Source organism: Trachemys scripta, chromosome 4, assembly GCF_013100865.1.
Source record: "Trachemys scripta elegans isolate TJP31775 chromosome 4, CAS_Tse_1.0, whole genome shotgun sequence".
NCBI classification, from domain to species: domain Eukaryota; kingdom Metazoa; phylum Chordata; order Testudines; family Emydidae; genus Trachemys; species Trachemys scripta.
This window is the reverse complement of record NC_048301.1, coordinates 66,695,683-66,718,236: the sequence shown is the minus strand read 5'-3', so window position 1 is coordinate 66,718,236 and position 22,554 is coordinate 66,695,683. Positions and strand designations below refer to the sequence as shown.

Below are 22,554 nucleotides of genomic sequence, written 5' to 3'. Positions count from 1 at the left end.
CAGAGAAAACAAGGGAACCAAAGAACCCGGGAATTGCCATACCAGAGTTATGCAGTCTAGGTTTCTGTTTACAACCGTAGATAATGCTCCAGTCAGCAACCAATGCAATTGGGCCTGAGTTGGGTGCCTAAGCCTCCTTGTCTAAATGACTATTCATGTTTTCTTAATATTTTCCCCTCTCCCTGGACCCAGTGTCTTCTACAGCTGAATAGACTAACTAGTATCTCATATTTCTGTTATGTGCACTGAACTTGTCAGGGCTTAACTATAGGGCAAGAGGAAAGGACAAATCCAACAGAATATATATACACACACACACACACACACACTCTTAAATTCAGAAGTACAGCTACACTATGAAGGACCGCCCTATCTCTATCACACACTGTGCTTTTCTAGTCGTTACCATTAGTTCAGCACAGGGAGCACCTTTAGATTAGCGAATGAAGCATGGGGGTGGAAATTGGGAAACCTTAGTTCTGTTCCTGGCTGTGCCACTGACTAACTGTCAAGTCACTTCACCTCTCTCTGCTTCAGTTTCTCCATCTGTAAAATGGGGTTAATGAGAGCTGAAAAGATCTGGGAGACTTAGGGATGAAAAGTTCTATAGGAGTACTAAGTATTATTACTTGCAGGGTGAGAGGAAGAGGAAACACACGCACAGAATGTGTGTGTATGTTTGCCCACGTGAATGCACACTTTTTTTTTAATCCCACTGATGGGTACTGTACTTGAAGTGGAGAAGAATGCATCTTTCATTCCAGTTGTGTGCACTGGACTCAGTGAAGCAGAGAGGAAAGGACCTGTATTATAGCATATATAGTAGCACCCATCAAACTTAGGGATTTGTCAAGGCTTTCATTATCTCTCACTGTTTTCACATGCTCTTAATGTTCTGACAAATGCAGCCTTTTGGCTGAAATATGCCATGTTCACTCCAAGTTGTTTTTTTTTTTTTTCAGAATCTAGTAACCTATGTGAGAGTTAATGTAAATGTGAAGTAAACAGCCACTTCCCATATAAACTACACTTGAAGACACTTTTTTGCTCACACACAGCTCAAATACAGCTGAACTTTACAACTTGAAATGCTCAGAATGGCTGGTCCTCTCTGAGGACTGGGCCTGGTTTTTATCTGCAAAGAAAAGAACACCACCAATGAGTTCTAGACACTTGGAAACTTGGTTTTCCTGAGTGATGGTAGCAGTGGCGTAGGTTGAGGTTAGCAGCACTGATACTAACTATCGCACTAAGGGCTCGGTTGCATTGGATAGGCACGTGTCTGCATCATGGAGGAGCAGAGCCCCCACGGGAGGAAATTCAGGAGCCCTTTACTGTACAGGGGGAGCGTTACTGCTGCCCATCCTTCAGGGTGGTACAGGATGCTTCTCTTTTCTGCCCAGCCAGCAAAGATGGCCAGTGCAGAGGAGAAACGGTCCTGCATCCTCCTCATACCTGCTCTCTTTGAGCTGGCTTGCAGACTTAGAGCGTTAGAAGAAAACAGTCCCTGTGTTCAGAGGCGCACAAGCCACAGGCCTGTTATCTCTGGCCACTGACTGGGTGGTACAACAGGGAAGAAAGTGGCTTGCATTATCCCCACTCTTGTGTATCCATGTAGTGGCCAGGAATAGTCTGACCCTACGTTGTCATGACTACTACTGATCTAGAACGCTCTCGGAGAATTGCACGTGCAGTCAGATTTCAATACAGAAACAGATTCTTTATTGAAATCTTTATGTTCCTGGGCATCATAAAGCTCTCCAGGTGGGATCCTGTGTGCCGCACAACTTGAAAGCTTCACAGGAACAAATTGTGGGGCTAGCAAGCTTGGATAACTAGTCTCTGTGAGTTTGAACCTAGCTCTGTCAGCAGTAGTGAGTCTGTGGACACAGCTGCTGTAGAGAAGGGCAGAGAGCGGTAGCTATTTGAGACTTTTTGAAGAGTGGGAACCAAACTTGAACTGTTTGAACTAGCAGCTAGTATAGCTCCTGGAGATGCTCTTATTGGTCTGCTCTATTTAATAGACAGGCTGCTGCATGCTGAAATGTGTACTCTGCAGGTGGTCATCTGAATCAAGGCAAGGTACAGTGCATTGCCCTCCCCCCTATCTCAAGGTTGCAGAATGCCTGGCTTGCTGTACTTAAGCTTGCATCTAAGAGAAATGAGCATGACCTCCTGGCCAGCTAAAGTTCAAAAGATTATCTTGGCCATCTAGGCAACCACCGCTAGTGAACAGTTCTTGAGGACCCCAAGGGTTGACTGCTCTCTGACAACCAAAGGGAAGAGGCCTGGGATAGAAGGCAAAATTACGTTCATGCTGATTCCTCTAAGTGCTCCCCTCTTCCTACAAGCATCACCCTGGTCATATGCAGATTGAGCCTGAGCCAATTTATTTCTCACCGGGTTTCCTGTTTTTTGTTTTTTCCTCTGCACTGAGCGGATGAAGTGAGACTGAAATGTTCGCCAACATCTTAATGACAACCTGATGTGTCTGAAACTATATCAAATGATTGAACCTCCTTCCCCTCTTCCTTTTCCAGCTATGAGACCCCAGTGTGTGAAAGTGATGCCAGATCGAAGAGCACAGAGATTGACGATCCATTCAAGGACCGAGAGCTTCCAGGTTAGAGTGGAGCAGACATCCGTCTGTCATTAATGCGGGTTACGTGAGAGAAGGGGAAAGTCCATGCATTGTTTAGGAGAATGGGGATTTACCGTATGTTTGTTTTAGCATGGGTTTTCGGGGTGTGTGTGTGATGGTCTCTTCACCTTTTGGCGTCCATTCCAGGCAATGTACTAGAGGCACTACTGGTTTACAGAGGGTAGGGTAACCAGACAGCAAGTGTGAAAAATCAGGACAGGGCGTGGGGAGTAATAGGAGCCTATATAAGAAAAAGACCCCAAAATCGGGACTGTCCTATAAAATCGGGACATCTGGTCACCCTAACAGAGGGGGATGTAAAAGCCTAAAATTTTCCTATGGGCTGGCTTGTCCCTCCCCTTCCTGGTGTATGTCTGCCATTTGAAAACAAAATACTGACACAGCAAAGCAGTATCTCTGAAAGAAAAATGGTATCCATCTCTTGCTCAATGAGACTGTGGGAACAAGCAGGTTCAAGCTTGAGAGAGGTCCTCTTTGAACCTTTGTCTGGACAGGGCCACTTTTCTCTAATCAGTGACACTTTCACAGCTTCAGCACCTACCTTTGGCAGCCACCGCAGGTATCCAGTGACATAGTTGGCAATGACTGGCTGACCAACAACCGGTCCCTTGCTACTAATGCAGACAAAGGACAGTAGTGCTCCTGGTGTATGCTGATGCTTTGACCAATGCTGGCTGCTCAGTTAAGCTGGGCTGAATCCCTCCTTTCCAGCCTGCAGGTCCAGGTCTTCCCTTATCCCTGCCTGCTACAGGGCTCAGTTTGGTCGGTAGCTGTTCCTGGCCAACCAATCCCAGAATCTCACCTCTTTCCTTACAACTCAGAATGGTCCCCTCCCTGGAGTAGAAGGTGAAAATTGCATGCACCTCCTGGGGGATTGATTGTGGGTGGGTGGGTGGTTCCCCACCATTTGAGGGCAGAGGATGAAAACGGCTTTCTCATCCACCTTTGTGTGCTCTAGTTGCTGCCTCCTTCCCTGCCCTTTGGGGAGAGAGGGTAAAAATTGGTCCCTTCCCTCCATTTGTATGGAGCTTGGACGTGGGGCAGAAATTGCAGGGTTGCCCCAACCTAGCGTGTGTGTATGCAAGAAAATAGCTGGGTGTATGGCTGCGCACATAGGAAAATACAGCCGTCTGAGAACAGAAGCATCATTGGTGCAGAGACCGGGGGTGGGGGTGAGAGAGAGAGAGAGAGAGGCAAATAGAAGTAATGAGCTGAGAGGGAAATGTTCATAGAATAGGAGGAGGAGGCAGAGAGAAACTGGGAAAGGGAGAAGGAGAAATTGAAATAACACAATTAAGAAAGGAGAGAACAAAACATAGAGCACTAGGAGATAGAGGGCAAAAAGGAAATAAAAGAACAACTTGCTCGTTAACCTTGTTGGAGAACTAGAATAAAGAAATTAATGCTGAAAAAGACAAGAAAAGATTTAAGATTCAGTAGAAGGAAAAAGAAAAGAGAAAAGTGGAGTGATAGAAAAGCTAAGCCAGGATAAATGTAAGGGAGGCATAGTCGCTTTTAAAAATCAGTTTATCAGAAGTGTAATGCCTAAATATGTGCACACAAATTGGGTAGTATGCTGGAGTAAGGCTATGTCTACACTACAGACCTTACAGTGGCACAGCCCTACCACTACAGCTGCACCTCTGTAAGGTCTCCCATGTAACTGTTCTATGCTAACGGGAAAGACCTCTCCTGTCGGCATAATTAAACCAGGAGTAACTCCTGCCGACATAGCGCTGTCCACACTGGCGCTTTGTTGGTGAAACTTATGTTAGTCAGGGAGGGTCCAGTCTCCCATTACCCAGTATATCCCGGGTAATCAGGAAGAGGGCCTTATCCCACCCTCTGCATTACAGAAAGAGGTTCTCCTCACTGGCATGTTCCAATGGACACACTGTATGGAAGTGGCATCTCAAGATGTCATGGACTTGAAGAAGAATCATTGCCTCATAAGTAACAGGTCACAGGGCCGGCTCTAGGTTTTTGCCAAGCCCCATGCTCTGCCCAAGCAAAAAAAAAAAAAAAAAAGCCACGAGTGGGCGGAATGCCGCCCAACAAAAAAAGAATGGCCAGAATGCTGCCCCTGGAAATGTGCCGCCCCAAGCATGTGCTTGCTTTGCTGGTGCCTAGAGCTGGTCCTGACAGGTTATAATGGTTCTGAAACATCCTTGAAAATAGGTCCTATGTTTCCTCAATGAGGGAAGCAAATGAATCAGTTCTGCAATCTATTAACGAAGGGGTGAGGTAGAGGATCTCTGCCCCAGATACTTAGTGGGGCTTGAGGAGAGAGTCCCTGCCTGGGCTTTTCATGGAGCATCAAGCAAAAGGGGTTTGGGGAGGGATGGATGGCCCCTGCCTAAGCCCCACCCTCAATTAATGTAGGTGGCCACTTGTAGTGCCCCCCATCTCTCAAACTCCCAGGTACAATTAATTTGGGCTGCTTGTCCTCCCCCCGTAGAATTTTGGCTGCTATCCACTCCCTGTCTCCCGGGCACCCTGCTGTGTGCGCTCCCCACAGAGCTGTCCTCCCAGCTGCTGTTACTCTGCCTCCTGCTCCTCTCACACCCTTCTAAGGAACAGAAAGAAGGTGCCCAATTGCTCAGAGACCAACCTTATTTTCCCAAAAGGGAGGGAGAGAGGTTGGGAGGAGGGAGTGGAGCCTTCCAGCCTATAAAGAGCCCAGTAGCTCGAGGCCTGCCTCACTACTTGCTCTCCATCCTTTTTCCTCCTGGACTCCTTCCCTGGAACCTTCTCTCTGCTCCTTGGGGAAGGGGAGGGTTCTAGAGCTTCCAGAAAAGAGCATCTCTTCTTCCTTTGCCCCAGCCCCAGCAACTGCAGCTACTGCTCCCTGTCCTTTGGGACACTGCTTGAGAATGCGGCGCAGCAGGACAGGTGGCAGAAACCACTGTAATGGGGAGGGGACTGCATACTGTGGCACAGATGTGGTGTGGTCTCAATGGCAGATTCTGCTAATGCGAATCCCCTGTAGCTTCCCCTTTCTTTCTCCCCAGATGTATTGGGCAACTCCTTCAGCTAGATGCTTGAGTGTATTCACTTGCACTACGGTTACTGTCGTTGCTGCTCAGGAACCCCCCAAAGGGTTGCTGATCCCAGCTGCAAACTGAGAACTGCTGTGGTTCTTGTTCATTTGTGACTCTATTTATAGACTCATAGACTTTATGGCCAGAAGGGTCCATCATGACCATCTAGTCTGACCTCCTGCACAATGCAGGCCACAGAACCTCACCCACCCACTCCTGTAATAGCTGAGTTACTGAAGTCCTCACATCCTGATTTAAAGACTTCAAGTTACAGAGAATCCACCATTTACACTAATTTAAACCTGCAAATGACCTGTGCTCCATGCTCCAGACACCTGGGAAAAAAATTCTCGGTAGTAACTGAGAGCCCTCCCCATCTAATGTCCCATCACCAGCCATTGGGATATTTTGCTACAAACAGTCAGATCGGTTACGTGACATTGTAGGCAGTCTCATCATGCCATCCCATTTGATTCAGGCTGGAGATTTCTCTCACATAGCCAGTGTATTAACTGGGCTTAGGTTTGATGAGCCATTCGTGATTCACACAGTCACATCAAAAGAGTGAGGGAAGGAGAGGAGAGCTATAGGATGTTCTGTTACTTTCCCATTCCTATTTGCTCTCCCTGCTGAGTAATACTCCCAAGTCAAACATGAGTGAGATCGTCCCAATTACTCTTAATTGTCTGAGAGGGACGCCTTTATTGGAGGACTCGGTGAGGTTGTCCAAAGAGTCACCCCATCCTTTGCCACCTACATTACTGCAGCCACTACATTAATTGCACCCTCATAAAAAATCCTGCAGATACCAAGGGGAGAGAAACTTACACTCCCACACCCACACGTGTGTACATGCACACATACTGTGCTATACAAATCATGTCATGGCTGCTTCCACAAGAACTAGAAGAAAGAAGGAAGGAGAATTTGTCATTTGCTATCTGCAAGCAACTCTGCTAGTCCCAGCAGAGGGTGAGATGCTGAGACCCCTGGGAGATGACTTCTAGCAAATGTTTTTTCAACCTTCTCATTTCTGCAACAAAAAGCTCTTTTAAGTGAGTGGTCTACTCCTGCTGCCATAGCAGCTTACCCTTTACGTTGCTGACATTTTCTGGACTGCCTGCCAAATGAGTGCTAAGGGGCGGGTGAGTGTGTGTAATATACATGATATGGGGAGATGCTAGTGACTGTTTTCCTTAAGCTGGGTATGGCAGAAAATTGAGCCTGCCTTAACAAAGGAGGAATTTAGTTATAATAATTTGCAAGTCACTTTCAGCTGTCAGAGCAATTGTGGTAAGTTTCTAGATCTTTGTCATGGGTCGTGTGTGTGCGTGTATGGGAACGCAGAAAATGTTGACAATGGTGCTCTGTGTGTGGGAGGCTGGCAGGGGTTACCGGGAGCATGCCAGGAATCAGCAGTGAACGCTGATTCTGCTCAACAGGGGAAGTTGGTGATCTGAGGCCATTACTAGACCCCAGAGGAGTCACCCAGTGAAGTGAGGAAGAAGGTAGACAACCGGGGGCACCAACCAGGAAAGAAGTGAACAGTAGTATTCATGCAAAACACAGTCAGATCTGGAGGTGGCTGGAATTAGCAGAGTACATGTGAGAGGCTAAAAGCTGCTCAAGGATTCTTCTACCTTTGATTAGAGACTTATTAAAGGTGCCATATTCAACCTTACAGAGACTATGCTATCTCCCCATTGAAGAAGGTTGAATCAGGGTAGGAGACTGACTTTGTGTTCTCAAGATACTCTTCCTCTTCACGTTTTGCAGGCTGCCCAGAAGGGAAGAAAGTAGAATTTATTACCAGCTTACTAGATGCTCTGACTACGGACATGGTACAGGCCATTAACTCAGCTGCACCTGCTGGAGGTGGGAGGTGAGTCTGGAAAGCGTTCAGACGTGAATGAGACAGCTACAGATCTCCGGAGGCAGGGCCGGCTCCAGGCACCAGCTTACCAAGCAGGTGCTTGGGGCGGCCACTTCGGAGAGGGGCGGCACGTCCAGCTGTTTGGCGGCAATTCGGCGGATGGTCCCTCACTCCTGCTTGTAGCGAAGGACCTCCCGCCGAATTGCCGCCGCTGATGTTTTTTTGTTTGGCTGTTTGGGGCGGCCAAAACCCTGAAGCTGGCCCTGTCTGGAGGTGTGTCAAGTGGGGTGGGGGTTTCTTGCTCTGAACTAGAGCTCATTCTAATTCTACTGGATACAAGGAGAACTAATGCCACAGCTCCAAACTCTGTTTTGTCACTGTAACCCTGACCACCTGCCCCTGCAAGGTCAGCACATCCCATTTACAGTGTTTAATGAGAACTCAGTAGGAGGAAGTCACTTTGTCTTTCATCCTCTGGTGCATAAAGAGAGGCCTAATAAAATTCAGATCTGTTTATGGACGCTCTGTGGACTAGTGGCTATAACGGGACTGAGAATCCAAATTCTTGTGTTGTCAACTCTTGCAATTTCAGCTGGGGCTAGAGGCCCTCTGGCTATGATGTGAGAAGCTCCACCCTCTTGCAAATTTCAGCCATGCCCGCAGGCGCTGGAACAATTTTTATAGTGGGGGTGCTGAGTTCCATTGAGCTAAACTGTAAACCTTGTATATAATAGAAACAACTTTAAGCTAGAGGGGTGTGGCAGCCCCACCAGTACCCTTAGTTCCAGCACCTATGGGGAAAACCCCTCTGCCTTCCCCATGTCCCCACTTCTTGGGGAAGAACAGCCAATCAAGCTGCTGTGGGAGGTAAGCATAGTTCTCCCCCTTCCCTTTGGAGACAGGAGGCATTCTTGGGTGGGGGAGGGGTGAGAGAGAGCAGCCGACACCATTCTCACAGGAGAGGGAAGGAGAGAAGGGAGCAGAAACACCCCAGCAGCTCTGTTCCCCCTCTTCCCCCCCGCCCCGAACAATGAGCCATTCTGCTCTTAGCTCCTCTCTCTGGAAACGGGGAGAAGGGACCCTACTGTAGTCCCCTCTCCCCAGACCTGGGAGAGAGGGTTGAAGAATCCCTGGAGCTGCAGGAGGAGCAGAGGTGATGCTGGGGGCAAAGGCAGAACTGATGTAGGGTGTTGGGAGGTGACTAGTGACTTGATGGGCTGGGAGAGGGGCAGATGTGGGGCTGGGTGGGGACACAAAATGAATTAACTGGAATGTTGGGCTTTGGGGAGAAGCTGGGAGCTCTGTGCCGTCAGGCAGGCAGTGAGGCCTCCTGCAGCTGATGTCAACATCACCTCACTGTGTACATTTGGGAGAGCTGGCTACACCGTTTAAATTGCCATGTACACATTGGGGGTGGGCAGAGGGAGTTCAGACCTCAAAAGACAGGCCAACCACCCCCCCATGCAATCTTTTAAATAAATCTCATGATATGTTGAGGGGTGGCTTATGATTTCTGAACTTCTGGGCTTGGCATCACGGGATTCTGTTTCCAGCTCTTCCATGGATGGGGTGTGAGATGTCAGGCAGCCTTTTAACTTCTTCATGCCTCTGGTTGCACATCTGTAAAGTGGGATAATAACACTGTCCTACCGCACAGAAATGTTGAGGATTAATATGTTGGTGTTGGTGAAGTCTTGGTGTATAGAAAGGCAAAGGATTATTATTCTGGTTTATGTATGATCTGCTGGATAACACTGAAGGGTTTAATGCCAGCAGAAAGTGCAGATTGAAGTATTTAGAGGTGTGCAGGACAGACATGCACATGTGTGTGTTTTATTTAGGGAAGTCATGCTGGCATACCCTATTGCTCCAGAGAAAGTGAGAGCCATGCATGTGTTTGATGTTGGAGGGTCAATGTGCAAATGTCCCCGACTTTCATCTTTGAAGATACTGAAGGGAGCAGAATGGTCTCTAATTGCCTGACATAAATATTTGTTTCTGAGGGTTTCACCTTATGCCCAGTTATTCTCAGTATTGGTAGTTGTGCATCAATATCTACTTAAAGTCCTCTGAATCACGGTTGTGGCTGAGGGCCTATGAACTGAATACTGTACAGTCCAGCAGGTACCAATATGCCTGGCATATCAGAATGCATACAAACAGAATGAAAAACGTTTGTATAGTAGTATAAGTTAAATACGCTAGAGTGGAAACAATCTGTCCCTTCCTAGATATAAGCACTCCAAATGCCAATTTTGGGAAATTTGCATGGTACAAAGCAGTGGATGTAGGTAAAGGAAAGCCCTCGAATATTTCATATTTATTTAGCATCCCTTTTGGATTTCTCTGTCAGCACTCTTGCAAATAAACTTGACCACAAAGCAGTATTGTAGGGAGGAGAGATGTCCATAAGGACCAACTACCTTTCTAAAAACCTTGCAAGCTTACCTCCTAAGTCCTCAAAGTATTGTGTATTTCTAACCTTTTAATGGGGCCCTTCTGGCAGCATCCTTCACCATCTTGCTTTTCACAATCTTCATGTTGATTTATTTCAAGCTACAGTGTCAACAGCCAGTGCGCAAGGGGAAAAAGAAACCTTTCACCAGCCCACTCCAAGTGAGGCAAATTGCTCCGCCACTCAAATATTTTGCATGCCTGCAGCCATAATTAAATGCAAGAAACTCCTCTGGCGTAAACTTCCACATGCACCAGGCCATCTCCAAAGGGAGTGCGTCCAACTTTTCTATTGTACCACACCATCCTGGTGGCATATATCTTGCAGAGAAAGCATCTTAGGAATCAGAGACTTTGAAATAAATAATATATTGGTACAACTTTTATTTTGGATCTCCGAGTCTGCAGAGTTAGTGCTGCAGTCCCACTGTACAGTCCTCCCGGGGTGGGGGAAATTCTAGTACACTTCAGAAATTTCTAAAAATGACCTCAAATTGTTCTTTTATTCTCTCTAATATTTTATCTACAAGATTCAACTTCTCACCAGTGCTAGAAACGAAATCTTTATCCTAGTAGAAAGAGGTGTTCCTAACTCTCGAAAAGGCTAAAACACTCATTATTAGCCCTGACAATTTGTGACATGTTTGGTTTATGAGATACTGGACCAAAACCTTGCCACTGTGCCCATAATAAATGTTAATTTTGCACTTCTTTGACCAGGCAGGGCACATCTGAGAGGAAAGAAGAAAAATTATAGTGGGTCTGTTTGTTTATTTTTTTAATGTCAGCTGAGGTGATCAAAGTTGTGAGACAAATTGCATTTACTGTGTGGCCATCACCACCCATATTATAACTATAGCAGCCAGAATCACTCCAACTAAGCTTGCACAATAGTTTCCATTCTAACACCCTTCTCTGCTTTCTCATAACTTTACGACACTTTCATCTTTCAGGCTGAAATTTCCAGTGCTTGCTGTCTGCCCAAATAGGCTGTCGCTGCCACCCCACTTTTATTTTATTTTTTTAAGTTTGAGCAAAAATAGCCAATGGTCTGAAGCAAATGTAAAATCATTGCTGATAACATTTCTGGATGACACAAAGATTCGCAGACTGGTACATGATCATGAGGATAGGGCAGTCCTAATGAGTAGAGCTGGGCAGGAAATAGTTTTCTCATCCCGCTGAAATGTTTGAGATTTCAAAAATGTTCCTGTTCGGTATCAGGACCAAACCAAGACCAATTGAAGTTTTTTGATGTAAAAAGAGACAGAAAGCTAAAAAGTCTGTTTTGGAATACCCAATAGCCCAATGGTTAGGGCACTTGCATGGGATTCGGGAGACCCAGGTTTAAGTCCCAACTCTGCCTGATTCAGACCAAGGATGTGAATCTTGATCTCCCACATCCCAGGTGAGTACCCTGACTACTGGGCTGTTGGCCATTCGGAGGGTGGGGTCCTCTCTCCATCCTAGACCTGAGAAACTTTTCCCAATGGTAGCTACATGAAAACTGGTGTATGTTCCCTCAAAGATTTGGTTTCAGGGAATTGGCATTTTCCAAGGAAAAACTGTTTCATTGAAAATTTCCTGATCAACTCTAATAGAGTAATTTGTAACAGCCCAGAAGTGAATTATGCAAAAGAAATTGTCAAATAAAAGCTTTAAGAATAGGTTTTGTAGTTTATTTTATTCTCCCTGGTTTTTAAGGTTCGTTTGTATTTATTATTTCAGGTTTCCCAAGGCCTTGGGGAAGGGCCTTCCCTTCAAATATCTATTTTTTATCACTTGTAAAGCTGCTTGAGAAGCTTGCCAGTGATCACCATCTTCCCCCAGACTCTGATCATGACCTTCCATGCCATGCTGTAGACTTCCCCTCCTTACCATTCTGAATTAAAGTGCAGATTGATGAGGTGGTTGTTTTTCACTTACCTAAACAGCAGTATCTGCTTTGTAGAAGGATGCTGAGAAGGCTGGAGGGCCCAAAATACGGCAGCCCTTTCTGTCCCCCAGCTGCGCAACAGAGATGATGTCATCCTTGCCCTTTTCAAATGGATCCCTGATACAGAAGAGACCACTAGTCTCTAAAACTGTCACCAGTCTTGTTTCAATGTCTTCAGAAGCTTCACCTATAATGGGATTGAACCTAGGTATTTATACTGCACCCACAACCATAGACCCACACAGGAATCTGAATTTATAATTCACCCAACCTTCCTGTCACCATTAGGGTGGAGTAAAACAGCATGCTTGGATCTGGGCTGCACTTCTGGAGGTCGTCTTACAGCAGTAAGCCAGAGGTAGAGCACTAGGCGGCAGTGCAGCCATGTAATGACTGCCCACCAGCTACTTTCTGGGGAGGGCTGGCTGAGCTACTTCACTCTTGAGAAAGAGACTAAAGTCTTTGCCCAGGTTTAGTCTTAATCTGTCTTGGCCCCTTCTCTACCCCCACTTGCAGAGGAAAGAAAAACGGAGGCCACCTCTGGAAGCTATTCAGTTTTTATAGCATCATTCCCTTGAACACATTTTGTTTCCTCCTTATTGAGAACTGTTTATTTGCTGCTGTTAGATAGGCAGCATGCGGTGCACCAGACACTGTTTGTTTTTGTTTTTGTTTTTGTTTTGTTTTGTTTTTTAAATGGCTCCACAAAAACAGTGGCTATTTTCCTCACCATTCTTCTCTGGTGAAATAATGATTTGAAATTGAAAGCTGCTGGTCCTGACCCCTTGATTTTTCATCACAGTTTTTCTTTCTCCCTCGCTCTGCTCCTTTTTTCACAGATGCAGAATGTGAACCCACTAGTGTTGCATCGAACCTGCAATGTTGGAGTTTGAAATGAGGCAAAATGAGTTTGCCTATTCCTTCTTAATGGATTTGTGGCCTGCTGCAGTATTGAATAGTGCCTTAAAACAATGTGAAAACAGTTTTAAAAAATGCAGTGAATAAAATACGTGAGGCAAGATCACATAAACAGACACAGCAAAATTGTCCAAAGACTTTTTCAAATAAATAAATGCATCTTGCATTAAATCAATTTGAAGAGTTGGATCTTGTTCCTAGTGATTGGGGTCCACATCATATAAACCACTGTCACATTTGGCACTAAGTGTTCCCTTCGCCAGCAGTCTCAGCTGAGAGACCAAGGACTAAATGGGCCATGAAGACGGAACTGTAATCTCACTCAAGAGCCCTCTGGGATAAGGCTGAGGCACAGTGCTTGGGAGAAAGTGGTAGGGAAGTTTGTATTGCTGCTGCCCGGGTGATCCCTGCTTGGTGGATACAGAAAGGATGTCGGTCATTAGGGCTGTCCATCTGTTACGTTTCAGTGGTGCGCAAATTCTTTGTCTGTTTATGCCTCTCCCAAACCAGTGCTAGTCGATGAAACTTAAGTATAGAGGGAGGAGTTTTGAAACCTGTGATCACAGAGGATCATTTACCCAGGGTACCTAGCCTACTCTAGAAATAACAGCCTTCCAGACCAAGAATCTGCTTCTCCTGGTCATAGGAGGCAAAATACAATACAGGTTGTCATAAACGGAGAAAGGGATGTGGCTGGGCAAAAGGCACTTAGTCATTAACAAGAGCATCCCGGTTGTTTGGGGGCCTGTGTATTTTGTTTTCTAGGTTTTCTGAGCCGGATCCCAGCCACACGCTGGAGGAGCGGGTGGTACATTGGTACTTCAGCCAGCTGGACAACAATAGCAGCAGTGACATCAACAAGCGGGAGATGAAGCCCTTTAAGCGGTACGTGAAGAAGAAAGCCAAGCCCAAGAAATGTGCTCGACGCTTCGCCGACTACTGTGACCTCAACAAAGACAAGTCTATCTCGCTGCAGGAGTTGAAGGGGTGCTTGGGAGTCAGCAAGGAAGGAGGTGAGCCATTTTCCTTTCAGAACTGGAGCGACAAGGCAGCCAGCTGTGCTGAGTTAAAACAAAATCCGCAACATGGCATTGAAGGTTTGAGCTGCTCAACTTACAGGCAAAAAGATGGGAGCATCTAGCAGCCAGCCCTACAAATGCCCTTCATTCTTGTTGTTTTATTATTTGTTTTGTGATGGCGCTTAAGGGAAGGAAGGGGCACAGCCAGTGGGGTTCACCACAGGGAATTCTGTAGGTCTAACATGCTGTGTAGGGGCATACGTGCCCCTTGGCTACAATTACAGCTCCTGGGCCAAACCATCGGGATGTGTGTGCATGTGCACATGCCTTTCTCCCAGTCAGCCCAGTCTTTGATGCCACATGCAAAACTCAGTTGCACCAGATTAGCACTGGGTGGTTGCATTTGGTTGTTAGCACCTTAATATTACTGTTATATCTTCTATGTGCATTACAAACTTTAATTAATGCAAGCCTGTAACGTTGCTGGTCCACAGTGCTAAAGTAACCGGCTTCCCTAGTTTAATGGAAGCTTTTCCCTGCTCCCCAGTAATTTGCCGTGGAATAATATACAATAATAGTAACTGTATTCCTTAATTTTATTACCTTCTTCCACTAAGATTAATGTGAAAAATCAGTATTAGAGCTATCTGGCTTTAGAATGTTTCAAAGAGTTCCACAGGATGACTGTGTGAAGAAATACTTCCTTATGTTTTGTTTTAAACCTGCTGCCTATTAATTTCATTGGGTGACCCCTAGTTCTTGTGTTATGAGAAGGAATAAATAACACTTTATTATTTATTTTCTCCACGCCAGTCTTGATTTTACTGCTATCCTATCTCTCCCTTAATCGTCTTTTTTTTTTCCAAGCTGAAAAGTCCCACTCATATTAATCTCTTATGGAAGCTGTTCCATACCCCTGATCATTTTTGTTGCCCTTTTCTGAACCTTTTCCAATTCCAATATACCTTGAGATGAGGTGTCCAGATATGAACACAGTATTCAAGATGTGGGTGTACCATGGACTTACATAGAGGCAATATGATATTTTCTGATGTATCTATCCCTTTCCTAATGGTTCCTAGCACTCTGTTAGCATGCACAAGTAGCATGGGGGAGTCTTTTTTGGGGGAAAGGGGTGGAGGCACAATACTGAGCATTTGAGTGACACGGAGGATATTATAGAGCGGGGGGATCCTGGGACACAGAATCTTCCTTTGACGTTTCTTCTCTCTTCTGTGTGGTTAAAGAGATGGCATTAAAGAAGCAAAGAGTCTGTGAAGGATTGAAGGGCAGGTTGGCTCTGCCTCTCTCCTTTGTAGTCTTCCCACTTTAAAAGTAGCTCGTCCCCCACCACACTCCACCTTTCCCTGCCACTGTGTCTGCACTCGAGCTGGAAAGTGTCAATCCCAGCTTGAGGAGACATACCACACTAGCTCTGATTGAGCTAGCCCACTAAAATTAGAAACGTAGCCTCCATGGCACCAGGAGCTTGCCACTCTGAGTACATACCTATGGGCTCAGACGGGATCGTACTCAAGACTGCTAGCCTCTCACGCACTTGTGGTAGAAAGATCGCTTGGGGCTGAGGAGTGGAGTTGTCTGCCCACCATATTAGAGCTTCAGTATCAATTTACCTGGAGTTTTCCCACTTGTCTTTTTAAAGATAAGCAGGTTTAAATGAATGTCACTATCAGCAGTCTGGCTCTGCAATACCAAGTTTAAATGCAAAGGGCTTTCTCTAGCATCTGCTTGTTCATTTGCAAATTCTGCCTGGCCTAAGAGGAGGAGTAGACAATCTCTGTAAAAGCAGTTACCTGTTTAAGATCAGGAGGGGAAAAAAAACCTTTGAGAGTTACTGAAGTGTAGCCTTCAGTTTGTTTTCAACCATATTCAAACAGTACAGTTGCAATAACACAGACTCGCAGAGAAATTTTTGAAATTCCCGCAGAAGGTCAAACTGCCATGGGAGAGCAGGCTTGGCTTCTGTGTTCTTGCTCATCAGACTCGCATGCAATGGTGGAGGCGTTGCTTTGGGATGCACAAGGTGCCTTACTGTATTATAGAATGAACAGTGCCTTGGTGGGTCTGAAAAGCTATTCTGTCGTGTGATTTCCACTAATGAGAGTTCAGGGGTAAGCAGGTGTATGACAATGCTTTAAATTCATGTGTTTGATGGCGGGAGGAATAGGAAGGGTGCTTGCTTCTGTAGGACACCCAAAATATTCAGAGGAAAAAAGCACTTCAGAGAGCCAAACCCACTGCAGTTAATTGTGGTTTCAAGCAGTACTGAGCAATCCCCTCTAGAGGCCTCTGCAGGAGGTGTCAGCCAGTTGGTGACACCCAGATCTGTATTAAAAACAAGCAGAAGTCTGGTGGCACCTTAAAGACTAACCGATTTATTTGGGCATAAGCTTTTGTGGGTAAAAAAAACCCAACACTTCTTCAGATGCAGATCTGTATGTGTGTCTAAGCTAAAAGAAGGAGAAACTCATAGAGATCCTGAATTTTTATTGCCAGGATCCTGAGCAGGGTCCCAGTTAGCTATGGAAGAATCTACCTTTTGACAACAGAGCTCAGCTTTTTTTTCTTCTACACCCTGACCCACAGGCAATGAAATAAGTTAGCTGGAACTTCTCTGACCTTGCTGGGACAGGTGGCTGGCATGAAACTGGTATTCTGAGGGGCTTTAAATAACTTAACACATTTATTCAGTTCCTCTTATTAATGATTGAAATAATCCAGCAGGTTTGTATTGTGGGTTCTAATTTAAACTCCACTATCTCCCTGACTCTCTCTTTCTCCATTCTCTTCCGCATTCTACTGCTTGTGCCTCTGACTCCACAGTTCTCCTGTGGCTCCCTCCCTCCATCTTTCTAAGTGTTTCTAAGTGTCCCCTTGTCCTTCTTCTGCACAGTCAGGACCAGATTTTCAAATGCTGGCATCCATTTGTGTGTGTGCAAATAATCAAAGCATACAGTTTTTTGCACCTCCAATTTAAATCACATAGACGTCAAAGTCCCTGAATTGTGCTCGTCTGTCTCCAGCCCAGCATGGAAATGGGAAGCTCACTTGCTGATTCTGGCGGGAAATAGTTGTGCTGGTTTTCCTCAGATTTTGAGACGGTGACCAAAATTATCAAATATGGGTGCCTAAAAGCCACATGTATGGAAATGGGCTCACTTTCAGGCATGCTGTGCTCCTGCAGGTCCCACTGAATTCCCACTGAGAGTTGCAATGCTCAGTAGCTTTGAAAATCAGGCCACTTCTCTTTAGGTGCCTGGGTATAGATATGGGTATCCAAGTATGAACATTTTGGCCTAACTTTGTAGACACCAGACATTCAGATAAGTTTGGGCCATCCAGTCAATCTGAGCACCTTATAAAACTGTCCAGTCCTCTTAGTGGCCTTTAGAGAAACCTGAGTGTTTTTCTTCTGTCCTGTTTTCCCGTAGTAGGAAGAAGTCTCAGGAACCTCATACCACTAAATATCTTTCAGTTCTTATTCCTCTCGCCCCTACTCAGGAGCAGGCAGAGAAGTTTAATTCTGGGATTTGGGGCTTCTTACCCAAACTGAACCTTTGGATTTCATGAGAGTCCCACATCACAATCTAAGATCTTAAATTGGATTAAAATGTAGATATTAAAAGTCTAACTCTAAGAGATGATGCAGGCCAGGACTGAGATGCACTGGCGGAAATAGGTGTGTGTAAGTATAAGGGAGCTTTGCACAGAGCCTGCCTATATTACTGCACCCAGTTGCAGTCAGCAATAGTCCTTCATTGTCATTAGCAGAGCAATCATTGCTTTTTCCTAAAATTATCTCCAACATTCAGAAGAATCAAAAACTGCTCAGTGATAAGCAAATAATGTTCTTGGATTTTGCAGGTAGTGCTAGCAGTTTCCCCCATGGAAAAAGACAAGGCATTAACCCTTTCAGTAAGTATTTTATCTCTTATTTTTGTTTCCTTTTTCTTCTGTAGCACTCGCATACCTCAAAATTCATGGGTCCCTCCCCATTTTCTTGCCTGACATCTGTCCAATGAGCTGACCTTGCAGTACACTACTTCCCAGTACAGACTGAGAGTAGCTAAGGCATGGAATTTGGAATCTGGGGACTGAGAGTTTCATTCCCCACCCTTCCTGCTACTCCAGGGCTCTGGGGGCTATTTAAAGGGCCCAGGACTCCCCTGCTTCTACCGCCCCGACCCTTTAAATAACTCCCGGAGCCCTGGGGTAGCAGCAGCAGGGCTCTGGCAACTATTTAAAGGGCCCAGGGCAGTAGAGGCAGCGGGAGCCCTGGCCCTTTAAATAGCCCCCAGGGCCCCACTGCTCCCACCCCAGGGCTCCGGCAGTGGGGCTCTGGTGGCAATTTAAAGGGCCTGGGGCTCCAGCTGCTGCTGGGAGCCCCAGGCCCTTTAAATTGCCGCCTGGGGAAGCCGGGCCACCCCGGTACGACGCACTGGCTCTTGCCGGTACCCCGTACCGGGGTTTACCGGCTTACTTTCACCTCCGGAGAGAACAAACAACTCGACATAAACTGTGACAAAAAAGGGCTAACGTGAGCCTTACATGTATAAACAGGGGAGTAGTGATTAGGGGTATGGAGGTGATTTTACCTTTGTTTGCAGCATTGGTGAGACCAAGACTGAAATACTGCACAACATTTAAAAAAGAATGGTGAAAAAATGAAGAGGTTGTAGAAAAGAGCCACAAAAATTATTTGAGGGCTGGAGAAAATACCTTCCAATGAGAGACTTAGAGCTCTCTCTGTTTAGTTTCGCAAAAAGATTCAGAGGTGACTTGATTAGTGTACAAGTACTTTCACGAGGCAAAAATGCTGAGTACTAAAGGGCTCTTTAATCAAGTGGGGAAAAGCATAACAAGAACCAATGGCTGGAAGCTGAAGCCAGAAAAACTCAAAAATTAACTATTTTATTTTAGAATAGAACCCGTATTTGACAAAGCATTAGGCAAGTCAAAATTTCAGACCAGGGCAGTTTTCTAATGAACTATAGCTCAGATTAATTATCAAATGGGTTTAGTTCAGACTTTGCAGGAACATTCCCCTTTGCCTTCAGGTAAAAATGGCAATTTTCAGTCTTCCCTGAGCTCCCTGTTGCATATGTGGAACGTGCCATTAAGCCACCATTATAGGAGAGTGAAACTCCTCTCCATGACCGGCTAGCTCTGCCAGCCAGTACAGAACGGGGCAGAGCCATAGTTCTGCCTTCTTCCTGCTATAAACCCCTTCTGTATCCATGCAAGGGCCAGCCACAACCTGGCCCAGTGGGCTAGCAAGGGCCAGTAATGTGAACACCATCTGTATGCCAGTCTTGGCTAACAGGACAAGAGAAGCCATAAGAGATGTACTGCAGGGCAAAATGTGTAACTCCATTAAAGTACAAGGATACATTGTCTCTCGCTCATTTCCAGTTAAGTGAAGGCCAGTGCATTAGTGAAACTTGCAGCTTTGCTTCCAGTAGATCTCGGCCTTGCTTTGTGCTACTCTGTGTGGGATTTCTAATCTCAGAAGGGTTACTACTAGAACCATGTGGCAGCAGTTTGTAGCCTCAGGCCTTTCATAACAGCAACGGATGCGAACCTCAATACAACCAGCTAAGCAACCCCATTGCTCCCTCACTGCTGTGGCTCCCCCAGATCTTAAGAGCTCTGGGGCTTTTCAAGTATTGAATCCCTCAGCTTCCAGTGAATCCACACTCCAAGTTTGCTGGGTTTCCTAAAACCCCAGCATTAGCTTTGGAGCCGGGGCTTTAGCAGCACAGTGGACTTTGGAGGATGTTGTCTAGGAATGCCACTACAGGGGGTTAGCAGAGAGGTTTCTGCTGCTGGAGGGTTGGGGAAAAGCTACTTTGACTAGCGTGGGGGTTTTGCCCAGACCATTCACCCATTCCCCAGGAGGGAATGAGCAGCCATGGTTTGTGTTTAAAAATACACCCATGTCTAAGGCTGTATGTGTGACTCATCCAATGCTGCCTCTTCCACAAGGCTATTGCTCGTTAAGTCCTAGTTCTTGTCAGCTTTGCAGCTTATTCTGAACTAGTTGCCCTCCAGAAGCCTTTTCTGTCATGGAGAGGCTGTACAGCACGCTTACACTGCTGGCTGCAACTTTGGTTTTAATTTTGGTTTTCCTCTCTCACCTCCCTCCACCAATATTCTGTCTGACTCACCGCCTTCAGTAGGACGCCTGGTCTAGGAGCAGATATGAATAGAAGACAGGAGGCCACCCGAAGGATGGACAGACTGACACCCTGCTGCCATGTGGCATTGGCAACATCCAGCGTAGCAGAAGTGGCACCCAGAACATTTGCACTTTTTTTAATGATTGGTTTGTTTGTTTTTGTTTAATGCCATTATCTAATACTTTGGGGGAGGGGGAATGAGAGCATGACAAAAAAAAAAACCTTTGGACAGCTACTGACAACTTAAGTTTCTGAGTTCATAGGGACTCGAGAAGAAAGAGATTTTTATATACTGTATATAAATATATATGTAAATTGTACAGTTGTCTTGTACAGGGGTTGGAGTCACTGTTTGGTCCCTCCCCTCAATTTCATAGGCTGTTAGGGTTAAAGGGACACTTTGACTTCTGGAATCCAGTAATGCAGTGATGTCTGCAACCGATCCATCCTCTGGCCACAAATTGCTCTCTCTAGCATCTCCGTGTGCATAAAAGCAAGTGTATTGCCACAGCTTGTGTTCACAGATGTGCACTGGGGGTCCCAGTCATGCAGTAGGCCAGCTGTTTCTTGGGAGTTACTGAATACATCCATCTGCCACTGGAGTTGATGGGCCCACTGCAGTGTGCGGGACTGGGCCTTTGGGAGAGCAGCGCTCCTTTCCATCAACGAACTGCAGATAAATGAGCAGGAATGGGTGCGAAGTTCAAACCTGAACCATGGGAGGCACAAAGATAGCTTCAGCAGCGGCTGCAAATTGGGTAGTGGTGAACAACAAACCTGTTGCCATCCAGACAAGGAAAACATGTAGAGCAGATGCCATATCTTGGACATCTAGTGGCACCAAGGGCACAAGGAGTGCCAACAGTAGGGAGACTCGGTATAGGCCCCAGTAGTGCCAGTGGAGTACAGGGAAGGCACAGAAGTCTTGCATCTTCACGTATCACAAAGTGATCATAGAAATACCCTCTATTCATATATAAGAAGAATACAAAGGAGAAAGCATGATGTAGCTCTGCTATGCTCCTGAAGCCCCCTGTAGTCTGCTTAGTGCTACAGGGGAGAGATGAGAGCATATATGTCAACAGCAAAAGATACAGCAGGAGGCCTGTCTCTAGGAGTCTAGTTTCATCTCTGTCGTTTTAGCCCAGGCTCATTAGGAAGGCACTGTTCACTACAACCTGAACAATACCTGCTCGTACCACGGGTTCCTGTGCTTGCTGTGTGGGACTATCTTCCGATGCAGTAGTGTGAACTCTCACAGTTCCCACCTCCCAGGAATCTCTATGTTCTGATGTCTCTAGTGTCAGCCGTAATGACACACTCTCTTCAAGCCAGGGCTCAGCTTGAACAGGCTGCTGCGTTCAGAGATCACAGCGACCGTTTCAGCTGGTGGTGCCTTGGCCAAAGTTAGTGTCTTGTTCGTCTCAGTTAGACACACTTGTAAAATCTGTGGAGGGACAGAATCAGCCAGGTCTGTGCATTAGACTGTGGGGTGCATGGAGCATGATGGGAAGCAGCAGTGCATTCCTGCTTTGTGCAGCTCTAGCCTGTTTGACCATGTGCACGTTCTGGGGAGGGCATTATTTACAACAGCCTCTCAGATGTCAGACACGTCACTCTCTCCTGCCACTCCGATTTGGACTGCAGCCTTTGTACTCCGCTTTCGTACACGCATTCTCTGTCTAAACTAGGGCTGCCAACCCTCCAGGATTGTCCTGGAGTCTCCAGGAATTAAAGATTGATCTTTAATTAAAGATTATGTCATGTGATGAAACCTCCAGAAATTCATCCAACTGAAACTGGCAACTCCCTACTACCTGCTGTCTGCATTCTGCTGCAGTAGGGGGAGCAGCTCTCTGGTGGCATTATTATCCATATACTTTGGCTGTTTTGCTCGCAACGGGGCTGCTGTGTTGTTGCATGTAATGTGCTGAATGGGATTCATTCTCTCTCTCTCTCTCTCTCTCTCTCACTTGTACACACTCAATGTGTAAGCTACTCTCAGACTAATGAAATGGTAGACAGGCACCAATTTGTACAGTGTTCGTGTGATCTGGGTTTGAAACTAATCCTTATTTGGACGGTGGCAAAGCTATACGTGCAATACCATGGAAGTGTCCTGAAATGGATACTGCTGCTAGTGCCAGGCATCGTGCCATGCTGTTGTAGGGTGACCCCAGAACATTGCTTCCCAGCAGCATTGCATCGTGGCAGAGAGGCCTTGCATCATGCTGGGCTGCGTGGCTTTGCGACATGGTGTTGTGACGTAGCACACTCACAGGGTGCTGCTGTTACATCGCTTGGTGACAGCAGTGTGTGTGCTGAACGTGCATCACAACACAGCAAGCTCACACCACACTGTTCACTAATTAAATATTCAGAGGGGGCAGGGCTCGATTGCAAAAATAAATTGCTCATTGGATTCCAGAGCTTGGGACCTTCTGGATGAGA

The 22,554-nt window shown here is 46.1% G+C and overlaps 1 protein-coding gene across 4 annotated transcripts in view; it reads left to right on the top strand.

Annotated features, from left to right (window-relative positions):
* Window positions 1-22,063, top strand: part of SMOC1 (SPARC related modular calcium binding 1) — a 203,991-nt gene extending 181,928 nt beyond the window's left edge. For 2 of the 4 annotated variants that reach the window (XM_034769316.1, XM_034769314.1), the window contains exons 9-13: window positions 2,541-2,623; window positions 7,480-7,585; window positions 13,650-13,897; window positions 17,789-17,839; window positions 20,101-20,218. In XM_034769316.1, coding sequence (XP_034625207.1) covers window positions 2,541-2,623; window positions 7,480-7,585; window positions 13,650-13,897; window positions 17,789-17,839; window positions 20,101-20,117 — 505 coding nt within the window. In that variant the 3' untranslated portion in view covers window positions 20,118-20,218. The other 2 variants (XM_034769315.1, XM_034769318.1) reach the window with 2 other exon arrangements.
* The last annotated feature ends 491 nt before the right edge of the window (window positions 22,064-22,554 follow it).